This window comes from Chanodichthys erythropterus, chromosome 23 (assembly GCF_024489055.1).
Source record: "Chanodichthys erythropterus isolate Z2021 chromosome 23, ASM2448905v1, whole genome shotgun sequence".
Taxonomy (NCBI): Eukaryota; Metazoa; Chordata; class Actinopteri; order Cypriniformes; family Xenocyprididae; genus Chanodichthys; species Chanodichthys erythropterus.
The window spans coordinates 28069471-28081701 of NC_090243.1; the positions used below are offsets into that span (position 1 = coordinate 28069471).

At 42.8% G+C, this 12231-nt stretch overlaps 1 protein-coding gene across 5 annotated transcripts in view; it reads left to right on the forward strand.

The window, feature by feature from the left end:
- rreb1a (ras responsive element binding protein 1a) overlaps positions 1–10745 on the forward strand; it is a 56245-nt gene extending 45500 nt beyond the window's left edge. For all 5 annotated transcript variants that reach the window (XM_067377287.1, XM_067377286.1, XM_067377289.1 and 2 more), the window contains 7 exons: positions 1227–1377; positions 1477–1619; positions 3564–3753; positions 3853–6403; positions 6533–6697; positions 6829–7599; positions 7698–10745. In XM_067377287.1, coding sequence (XP_067233388.1) covers positions 1227–1377; positions 1477–1619; positions 3564–3753; positions 3853–6403; positions 6533–6697; positions 6829–7599; positions 7698–8215 — 4489 coding nt within the window. In that variant the 3' untranslated portion in view covers positions 8216–10745. The remainder of the gene's footprint in view (positions 1–1226; positions 1378–1476; positions 1620–3563; positions 3754–3852; positions 6404–6532; positions 6698–6828; positions 7600–7697) is intronic.
- Positions 10746–12231: the final 1486 nt, after the last annotated feature.

Sequence of the window (12231 nt, forward strand, 5' to 3'; positions counted from 1 at the left end):
GGATTGGATGGAATGAACCTGTTTATGCATCAACAAGTTTTATGATCCTTTACAGATTAGCCAGCCTGCTCATGAAATATCCATATTGACATCCTTCATTCAAGGACAGGAAACTTCAGTCTAATGCCGTTGCTGCCACATTACTCATTACAATTTAAATTAATTGAAACTGTTCTGCATGACTCAGATTCAGTCATGTCATTATTATAAACTAGCAAAATTCAACTAATTATTATTTTTCAGTGGATAAGTTGTCATCCTATATGAGGTTACAGTGGTGGTGATCACAGTTTGCTGACTTGGCAGTGTTGGTTTTCTGTGATTGGTCAGAGGCAAGGTCAGAGTCCAGAGCAGAGAGATATAACAGCCTGTCAGGTCCTCACACGAGTGTCCAACATGCTGCCTGCTATTAATAAACCACTGACTGCAGAGTGAAAACTGAGACCTGCAAGACCATGGGATGTCTGACCTTTTTCACACTTGCACATGCATGTACACTTCCAAAGCACTTTTATAAGATAAACTTTTATAGGTTCAGTTAGATAGAGCCCTTCCTGGACACATGCAGCAGACATGTTTCATTTGAAATGTAATCTTTGATTGTACAATAAATATAAATCTTTTTATATCTGTATGAGTTCAGTGAGAGATAAAACGAATAGTGTGTGATATTTTAGTCAACATTGGGCTTGAAACTGTTACTCAAGTCAGGCATCTTTTTCATTCATCTATTTCTTTGGGCCTCCACTTCCTATGGATCTTCACAGGGTTTCTCAGGATCTCTCTGGAAAATAGAGGATCAACTTCTGGCCCTTTCCATGCAACATTACCGCTCTCTTCCGCTGATCTCTACCCGCCATCTTGGACTCAACATATGCACATATAGAGGCTGCAGATAATTGCAGCAGTTTCCAGCCCATTAGCATCCTCCCATTACAGTCATTTCTGTTGGCTCCCTTTGGGATGAACAGGGGTTCCTCTACCCTAAATTTCTAGAGTATTATTCATTAATTACTCATCCATCAAACCAGTGGGAGCCAGCTGGAAATGTCCTTAAGATGCAACTAGTTCCCAAGCATTTGTTCCACAACCATAAACTTTGCAGTGCCCATGCATTTTTCAGAGATATGTAACAGAATAATTTGTGGTGATCGCTAAGCAATATGGGACAGCTGGTTTGCTAATGCACAACGTTCAGTTTTAAAAGACTTTTTATCTGTTTTCAGACACATGAAGATCCATGAGAAGGACTCTGCCAGCTCCATCCCCAGCAGTCCGACTCTGTCTCCACCTAAGCGTCGACGTCCCTCTGCAGCTAAACGCAAACTAAGCCACGATGAAGACAGAGAGAAGACAGAGGAGCCATCAAGCAAAAAGGTAAGTGTAGATCCACCATCTTATCCAATGCTACCTGTGCCTCAGGATGGTGCTCCCAAATTGAGCTACAGATAGCTAACAGTGACCTGTGTGCTGCAGGTCCTGGAGGATAGTGGGGCAGATGAGCAGGGTTTGAGCAAAGGACAGGAGGATGTCTTGACCTGTCCTATCTGCTTCAAGAGCCTCACATGCAAAAACGACTTTGACACCCACATGGAGACCCATCCTGACACTACACTGAGGTACAAACACATGCATTAATACATTAAATGTATGAACAAAACACAATCCTGATTCATGTCTTAAGTATTGCATTTATTTCATAACTGACAGGCTTGGTAACAAAGGAATGTTTAAGGTTTGATAATGGAAAAATTGTAGCCCTTCCTACACTCGGTTTTCTATTCAGTATATTATAGCTGTCCATTAAGCTCAGACAGGAATGTTGTCCCTTTGTTCGAGGTGAGAGTTGTATTGCAGGGGGACGCCAGTAGCAGGGGCTTTAGGCTGGATCCCTGCAGTTGCTGGGAGATATGGTGGCATGCTTTGTGCTGGTACAGTCATAATTTAACACATCCGAATACAGAGGGTGCAACTCCTTTTGCTTACTAACTATGCGAAGGGATTTTGTTTCAGTGGGATTTGCCTTTTATATTGTGCTACATGTTAAAAAAAAAACATTTGTTTGGTTCAGATAGAAATTTTTCATTTTGTTTTACAGGTTTGGCCTGTGTCAAAGTTTGGTTTTTAAGCTTATTGAAATGTTGTTGGTTGAGGATGATCATACCTACATGTCTGTAATCCTGTCGACGTGTCCCCCTCCCACTCGTGAGAGGCCTAAGAGGTTCTTCCCCCACCCCCCCTGCATGTGGCCCCCAGGCTTAGGGCAAGGGAGTGGCACGCAGAGGAAAGAAGGAAAAATGGAGGGGGGAGGTACCACAGAGGTTGTGTGGCTGGGGGGGATTTAATGAGACACAGGAGGAGACTTTAGCAAGATGCATTTTGCAGCACATCTCTGTAGTAGTGTGTGCATGCATGCATGCGTGTGAGGTGGTAGCTGTATCCTTGGAGATGTCAGTCTGTAGACTATCCCACTAAAATCACCCAACCAACAGCTAGCTCCTCTAGTTAATGGATAGCTGTAGGGCATGGCTCTGGGTAAAGGAAGTTGGCAGGGCCTGTCTGAGTTTCAGAGCAGAGTTATTGTTGTATGGAACTGCTGCAAATTTAGCACTAATCCTGTGTAATCACAAGAGCTAAGAGTGCTAGTTAAGAGGATCTAGACTGCTGTGAATTGGGTTCCACTCTGAAGAGTTCTAAAAGCAGCAAAATAACCACACTCACACGTACAAACAGACATAAGAATGCTTTTCAAGATACCGACATGTTATCTGTCTCACCCAAACAGCCCTTCCAAGTAACATGGACACTCCCATACATACATGCTATAATAAAATGAATAGTTCCAACTCTGAAATCTGATTGGATGAGCCATGTTTGAAGTCATTGCAAAATAGCCAATAGAAACAACTGTGTCCTGGACAGGGAATAGTTTAGTGTAATTATAGGTAACGGTGATGGAACTCTTTGTAACAGGAAAGCTAATTTTGCTTCTCCATTTTAACTAACATGATTTTCTCATGCAAATCTGACAAAATGTATAAAAACAGTCACAAGCAGTAATCTTCAACCTGTTTGCATTTTAGCTCATTATGCTTCTCAGGTGGATGTGCTGCTATGCTATGCTCTGCCTTGCGTTGCATTGTGTATGTTTGCTGAGATAAAAGCAGCTTATAGTCCCTATGGACATGTCTTCACCATGATCAGGGGCAGGGCATGTGACAAGACCAGTGAACAGACATTAGCCAGCTGTCTCTTGCAGCACCCGAAAGACACAGAACGAGAGCCTTTGTAGGCTAGGGTGTGATTACTACTGACTTTGCAATTCACTTAGGAAATACCAGATATATTTGGATGTCTAGGATGTATTTCTACAGCACACTGTAGATTGGGCACTGTATTTCTTGAAGATTTTGGGCAATGATAAATAATAATAATAATAATAATATTAATGTGAGTGTATTATTGAGCATGAATCTATGCATATACAGCAGGCAGATTAAGTACAAACAATGTGTGTGGTGTATCTTGAAATCAACACCTTACATTAGCATTCTTATTCCTAGATGTGATTTATGCTGCATTTCATTCCGGACACACCGAAGTTTGCTCCGCCACAATGCAGCTACCCATAAGCAGCTACCCACAGACCCCAATGGACAACCCTTTATTCAGAATAACCCATCCATCCCTCTTGGCTTTAATGATCTGGCTTTCATTGACTTTTCTTGCCAGAAATTTCCTCGTATTGCCCAGGTAAAAGCCATATTCAACATTTCTGTGGTTAAACTGCACAGTATGTAAATGTTCTTTGCCTTGAATGAGTTTGAGTTTCATTTTTATTTTAACCCACAGATTTGGTGTGAAACAAACCTTCGCCGATGTACTGGCAAATTCCATCGTTTTGTATGTGACACATGTGATAAGGCATTCCCGCTTAGCTCAGCTCTGGACTTGCACAAAGCCTCACATGGGAATTCCAGTGGCACCCAAGAGACAACTTCACCCTTAATTGTGAAAGATGAGCTTCCCGCTCCTGAGAAAAGCAGCTTCATGGACTCCCTGGGCTTGAAGCACATCTCTAAGATAAAGCCTGCCCCTTCAGAAGAGGATGCCCTGCAAGCCAAGCTAGATAGCATCCGGGTTATCCATGTAGAGCCGAATCAGTCCACTGTACCTCAAGAGGCTGGGCTTGTTGGAGGGGTTAACCTGTCTCTTGTAGACCCAGCGACTCTTCACGGTCTGTCCCATCAAGAAGCTCTCAAACTGCTGTCCCTTCAGCCTTTCCAGACAGGTTTTCTTGTGCAGCCGGATGGTGGTATGGTGGTGAAGCCTGTTTGTGGTGAATCCAGCATGGAACTCGCTGATATACAGCAAATACTCAAAGTAGCTTCAGCTGCTCCTAACCAAATCTCTCTCCCACCCTTATCCAAGGCACCTTGTAGTGCTGTGCAGTCGGGCTACAAGCAGATGCCTCCACTCAAGCCAAAGCCTTTGGTGGCTCCCAGAACCAGTATGGTAGCTTCAACTCCACCACCACTTTTGAACACCCAGCAAGCTTCACTGGGCTGCATCAGCCCTAGCCTCCCACCTCCTGCCAACCATCCTCTCAAGACAGCTAGGGATCTCTCCTCATCTTCCTCACCCTCTTCTGCCAACAACCAGGCTTCTGCAGAGAGAATACAAATGGAGGCAGAATGCATGGGAGATGCCCATACCCCAATGGACACGGATGAAAGACATATCAAGCAGGAGAATGGCAAGTTAGAAGAGACCACTGGAAAGAAAGGAACATCTCAAAAAGGCTCATATCCCTGCCGATTTTGTGACCAGGTCTTTGCGTTCTCTGGTGTGCTGCAAGCACACATGCGATATCATTTGGGCATTCTGCCCCACCAATGCAATATCTGCGACTATGTTGCTCCAGACAAGGCTACATTGATCCGTCATTTGAGAACACACAGTGGTGAAAGGCCCTATGTCTGTCGGCTTTGTCATTACCCTTTTACTGTCAAGGCTAACTGTGAGCGTCACCTTCGCAAAAAGCACATGAAAAGCAATCGCAAGGAGATTGAGAAAAACATCAAATATGTTACCTCGTCCACATCCACAGCAGATGTGCTGGAACAGGCTGGGACTAGTGAAACTACCTGCCGCTTCTGTGGGGAGGACCTAAAGACCTTCCGGGCCCTGCAGATTCACTTGCGCACACACAATGGCTGTCAGCGAAAGCCATTTGAGTGCAAGCGTTGTGGAGCAGCCTTCCTTGCCAAGCGTAACTGTATCCATCACCTTCTGAAACAACATCCAGAGGTCCAAGAGCAGGATATTGAAGAGCACATAATCACTCTTCTAGCTTCATCAACCCAAAATAGCCCAAACCCATCTCCTCTCAATGGGGTTTCTCCTAGTACTGTGGTACAGCCTATCAAGGTTGAAGACCTTAACTTCTACAGCATAGACATGGACCAACCTCTGGACTTCTCTAACAAAAGTCGTGGGGGCAGCAGTGCTGGAAGTGTGAGTGGATCACCCGGGATCAAAATTGAGCCTGTCTCCTATGACTCTTCCATGGAACCCATTGACCTCTCTATTCCTAAGAATCCTCTGAAGAAGCTTACACAAGATATTGAGGCCACATTGCCAAGAGAGATTAAAAAAGAACATTCATCCATCAGCATCCTTGCAAAGGCTCTTCAGGCTGATAAGTCCATTGATGAGAAGTCCCAACCGCTTGGATGCTACCAGGTCCCTGTAGCCTTGACCTCCATTACTGGTAGCACTAATGCTGCAGGAAGGCCCTTGCGCCTAAAGCCCCTGCTTCCTAAACCTTCCTCTGCTGCTGTGAAGGAACTTCCACCATTGGCATCCATTGCTCAGATCATTTCCTCTGTTTCTGGTGCCCCTGACCTTCTAAAACGGGACAACACTAACAGCCTTCAGGCTGATTCTGATACACATGGCAAGCAAGAGTCACCAGATACCTTGACAGAGGAGCTCTCCCTAGAGAGCTCCAAGAAGAGGTCCAGGAAAAGGCCTTCCAGTAGCATAGCGAAAGAAAAACCTGTGATGAATGCCACAGACCCGAATATTGATTTGGAGTCTAGTGGGGAGTTTGCAAGTGTTGAGAGGATGTTGGCAAACACTGATGCCAACAAGTTCAGCGCCTATCTTCAGACCAACACAATTGAGTTGGCAAGAAAAGGCGGGCAGCAGCCAGGTGGTAGTGACGAGAAAGAGGTGAAAGATGAGAAACACCTGCCAGCCCAGCAGACTGTTCAACCCCATCAGTCCAAAGGGAAGAAGAATGCATACTCAAATTCTGTGCAAAAGATGACTTGCCCCTTTTGTCCCAGAGTTTTCCCTTGGGCCAGTTCGCTTCAGCGCCACATGTTAACACACACAGGTGACTCTTACGTACATTTTTACAGACTACAGCACTACAAGGGTGTACAGAGTTAATGTACACCTTCTATATTACCCTCAAAGTATGTGTAATTTATTTTCTTGCTTTTATTTTTAATTTCTTAAACAGGTCAGAAGCCATATCCTTGTCCCCAATGTGATGCCTTCTTCTCAACCAAGTCCAACTGTGAGCGACATCTTTTACGCAAGCATGGCATTTCCAACCGAGTGCTTAGGCGCAATGGTGTAATACCCAAGTCTAAAGAAGCAGAGGAAGGCTCACCAGAGAGTTCAGGTAAGAAAAATAATATATAATAGAAACTTAAAATTGCTTATATACGGTGGAATCTTTTTAACTGTTGATTAACTATTGAGGTTAAAACTGCACTTTATTACTGAGGTGTAATTTGTCAATGTATATTTTAGAAAGCACATCTGAGACAGAGCTTCCTGTGGGTGAGGCAATGGATCTGACAAATTCAGACCCTGAGAAGCCTGTAGCAACGAATGCTGAAAAACCCTCACCAGCCAAGCCGACAGAAGCAGCTGTGGTAGAGCCTCTTCCTCACAAAGAGGAGGAGGATCCAACAGCCCTCGAGTCATTGAAGTACAATGAACCAGAAAAAGAGGATGGCGATTCCCATAGCAATAAGAACCTTGACTTGACGTTTGTCTCTAAGCCAAAGGACTTCAAGATCACTGAGAAAGACCAGCCACAGTCCTCCCCTACAGCAGATGGTGACATTTCTGACAAAACGCCTCAGGAGGAGTCCAAATTCACCTGCAAAAGTTGCAAGAAGAGTTTCCGCTATGCTGCCACCCTGACCAGGCATGAGAAAGTTCATCAGCTGGATGTAGCATCAGACCCAACTAATGGACCTGCACAAAGCCTCACAAAATCAGGTGATCCAGTTGTGCCTTCTGAAAATAAGAAAGAGGTTACAGAAGAAGAGGTGGAAAGCTTAAGGAAGGGCATAGCTGAGAACGAGGGAACAGGCAGTGTGGTGGAGAGTGGGTCAGAGGAGGATAAGGAGGAGAGGAGTGATGAAGAGGGAGCTGCAACTGAACCAAAGAGTGCCGAGGGAGAAATTGAAGAACCTGGCAGCAAGCCAGACAAGAGGAAAAAGGTGTGCAATATATGCAACAAACGTTTCTGGAGTCTTCAGGATCTCACCAGACACATGCGCTCTCACACAGGTAAAGACAAAACTGAAAAAATACTTAGACAGCTCTTGTTTGATAACTAAATGTTTCTTATTAAAAGCTGAATGTTTTTAATGCCTTGTTTCTACCAGGTGAGAGGCCTTACAAGTGTCAGACCTGTGAGCGCACCTTCACCCTAAAGCACAGTTTGGTCCGACATCAGCGTATCCACCAGAAACTACGTGGAGTGGATAGTGATGGTTCAACTTGTGGGCTCACAGGTGGACCCGACGAGGAGGGCTTCAGTGGGCGTTCGGCTAGCGAAGGCGAGTGCACACCTACAAGCACCAATCCACCCTCTGAGAATGAAAGTGAAGTAGCAGACACTGTGAAGGGGGAACCAACCTCACAGGATAAAGAGGAGGACTGTGTAGCCACTATACCAGCTGTGGAAACTGAAGAGTTTAAACCAACCTCCGAGACAGGACCTGCACCAGCAACAGAGACACCCAAAGAACATCCAGCAGAGGAACAAGCATCAGATTCACCCACCACATCTGACATAGAGCCGTCGGAGGGATTCATCCAAGGCTTACTGGAGATCCATACCAAGCCCACTACTGAGCACATTTTGCCCACCTCCGAACCGCCACTGCTTGGGGTGAAGTGAAGAGCGACTCTTTTTTTTTTCTTCTTCTTTATGTTGTGAAACATTGTGCTGCAACAAGAAGCAGTGCCATATAACAAAAGTACATTGCAGTGAAAAAAAAAAAGCGATGACTGTTTCCAAGTGCCTTTCTACTTTTTTTGCTATATCTTTATCAGCATTTATCATGATCTAAAGTTGATTTTTATAGTATTTTACATTGATCGTTTTGATTTTTTTTGGAATCCTGAGAGAACTACAATAAGCAATATATGAACAAATTAGCATATCGTATTGTACAGTTCAGTGACAGTGAAAACCGTCTTATGAAAAGCAGGTTTATACCCTATTCAGCGAAGGCTGAGACTAACAACAGGACATATTTCTACTGAGAGGCTCTGCATAACTGGAATACGCAAAGACGACTTGTTCACCACAGGGCTTCTTCATGGCTGTTTGTCCTCCTTTAATTTGCCAGTAGTTTCCCCTTTTGTCTAAATCCTTTAATGACAAAAGCTTCCAGAGTAATTGTTTTATTACAGTAATGAGCTCTATTGTTCTGGGTGCTGTATCATGTAGAGATTTTTGGGGGAAACAGCCCAGCAAAGATCTGAGGGTCATACTTGGAAAGGTGTTCAACAGCTATCACGTAAAGTATATGGGCAATGTTTGCCCAAAATAGGTGATGAATGTCCAGCTGTGCTGATTGTGTCAGATGTCCTTAGCATTAGCATTTTGTTTTTGGCACAAGGGGGTGTTTTTTAATGAGGGAAGGCATATTTTTAACTTAAGGGCTCATGAATTACTGTCCCTCAAGCCCTGTCTCAGCTACTTAAGAACACACACACACACACACAAAACACACAATAAGGAAGCCCATGAGTTATGAATCTGATGTACTTGACCTGTTTCCAGGGTGACTGTCTTCCAAAAACATCACTTTTTTTTAGCCTTACTCTTTCTTCTGAGCTTTAGGCAGGTGTCTCACTTTCTGCCGGGCTCATGAACTAGAATTCATGGTGTACTTGAACCCTGTCGCCCTGCTGCCTCCTGTCAGGATGTGTCGTCCTGCAGCGCTCCTCAACTAGGAGGACCCCATGTCAATCACATGTTCTTTTGTAGTTGGATCTCTTTAACCTCTCAGTTTTATGAACTTGTGTTGTAAAGAAACCTCAGACACAAACAAAGCAAACCTCAAAGGGCATGAAGACTGTTTGAAATCGCATGGACTGGTAAGAATCTTCAAATATAGGTCTCCTGATTTCCTGGAGCAGCCGTCTACCAAACGGATGACTTTTGATCTGCACGCCGCTAAAGTCCTTGCGGTGGCGGGATGATATAAGAAGGCAAATGAGTGAAAAGGAATATTTAACCAATTGTGGGGATGGAGAGGGAATTTGCCCCTGATTGGATACCAAGTTGTGTGCGCCCCCTAGTGGTGAAGATCTAACATCTCTGCTCAGGCGGGAGACTTGTAGTATTGGATGAACTTGAATGCAATTGCAATCGCTTTCTCAATCTGTGTATTCCGGGACTTCTGCTTCTCCCGATGCCTTTTCCTGGGTTCATGTGAGTGTGTTTTGTGTTGGTTGTGCGTGGAAGTGGTTGGTTTCCTGGTAAGAATGCTCACAAACTGTTTTTAATGTATTTATTATGACCCAGTGCGGGTGAAGAAGTAAATGTGGAGAAGCCATGTATTAACACAATTATGCTGCATAAAAAATGATTCAAATTCAATACTTAGCATCCCAGCTTTGATCTGGGTTCTTGATGATGATGATAATAATCACTTTTGATCCGAAAGCTTTATGTAGACCTTTGTATGCATTTTTTTTTTAATTTGTTTTTTTTTAGAATGTGTGGTCTGTTTCTGTTATCTTTATTATATTATTATTAAGATGATGATTATTTCAGTTTGACAGAGAGATAAAGTTGTTTTCATTGATATATTCTTTTATGTATAAAACTGTGAAATTTACTGTTATTCTGCTATGGGTGAATCTGTAGGGTAGTTTTGCATGATAACCTTTTTTTGTTGTTCAGTTATTAATGTTTTTTTTTTCTTTTTTCGCCCCATCCGCCTCCTTGCTCTGTCTCACTCTCAGGGTTCGTACAAAAGGCTTTCTCAAATCATAATTTTCCTTGCAAAACTTTTCTTCACCTATGATTTCTGAATATGTTAAATCGTCAATCACTACTTTTTTAGCACTTGACTGTGAATTCAAATGAACAGGGTGGAGTTATCAAATCCACATTCCACTCATAGGTTTTCTACAAGATGTTAATCTTCTTTTTCCCCCATTTTTTTAGTTTTATTTGAAATCCTCCCTGTCTCTTGGAAGAATGGAGAGCTGTCACTGTTTGATGTTATGACCGATGTAAAAGGGAGTTTTGTGTCGCTGCTACATCCCCAAAAATAATTCTACTGGATTTGAATGGAACCAGAATCACCAGAACATTTTTGGTACACTACTCTTGTTCTTCGAATGAGTGCTTCAGAATCAGAAATGTAAGCTGTTCTGTATCAAAACTATTCAAGCAATAAAGATATATTAAAGAAAAGGTGTGACAATTTGTTTACCCTGCCAAAGTCAACCAGGAAGTGTTTGTTGCCATTTTAATGCATAGTGTTCTTCAGTCCAGAATTAACTTAAGCTTTATTTTTGAAAAGCAGTAAAGGCCTATACATTTTTCTCAACCCATGTGTCCAGAAAGAAGTGTGTGTGAGTTGGTACTACATTGGATACAGAACCAACTTTGCAACAGTTAAATGTAGTATGAATGTGTGTAGTAAGAATGAAATCCAGACGGACCACATTTGCCGTGTTGGCTTTGTGCTTCACTGCCATTCACAACCTTATGGGATAATAAAGTATCCAATGGATGCGCACTTCAGAATTCCTGTGGAAGTAGTAGGTCATCTGGGTATTTTTCACCTAAATGTTTTATGAATACTGTGAATTTAGACACTTCTCATTTAATTTTTACTGTTTTCCACCTACTGTATAGTAGTGGAGTAAGCATATTCAGACACTGGTAGTGTTTCCAGGAGTTTTATGTGTTGCATCCATACGAAGGATTGGCTGGTTGGCTTCAGTAGTTAACTCTTGCTGTAACCAGTGCTGGGGAAAGTTACTTTTAAAAGTAATGCATTCCAATATTGCGTTACTCCCTAAAAAAGTAACTAATTGCGTTAGTTACTTTTCATAAAAAGTAATGCGTTATATTACTTTTTCTCACCTGGGCTGGGCTTATTTGTTTTTTAATAACAAAAGTTGCATTTTTGGCAAATGTTAAGGCCCTTTCACACCAAAAGTGAAATGAATAAGCCTCAGGCTAAAGGAAATGCATATTGTCGCCTGTACAGCAGAGGGCGCAGCTCAAACAAACCTTTCAGCTGTGCTGCCATTCTGGATTACAGAAGAACAGGATACAGAAGAAGTTCAGCACTCTTATTTCTAAATCTAATCTAAAGTAATTTTTTGCTCATTAGTATGGTTGAATTAGTTAAAGGGATAGTTCACCAACAAATGACAAATTTGATGTTTATCTGCTTATCCCCAGGGCATCCAAGATGTAGGTGACTGTTTCTTCAGTAGAAAACAAATGATGAATTTAATCTCCAACCGTTGCCGTCTGTCAGTCGTATAAAGCATGTCAATGGGAATTCCATCTATAAGAGTAAAAAAAAATATGCAGACAAATTAAACTCTGCGGCTCGTGACGACACATTGATGTCCTAAGACAGGAAACAATCGGCTTGTGTGAGAAACCGTATTTATATAATTTTTTACCTCTAATACACCACTATGTCCAACTGCCTCTGCATCCGGTTAGTGAGGTCTGATTGCGCTCTGATGCCGGAAGTGATCTCTCGCACTCATAGACATATACGAGTGCGAGACATCACTTCTGTCACCAGGGATTGTTTTCAGACCTCACCAACCGGATGCAGAGGCAGTTGGACATAGTGGTGTATTAGAGGTAAAAAATTATATAAATACTGTTTAGTTTCTCACACAAACTGATCGTTTCGTGTC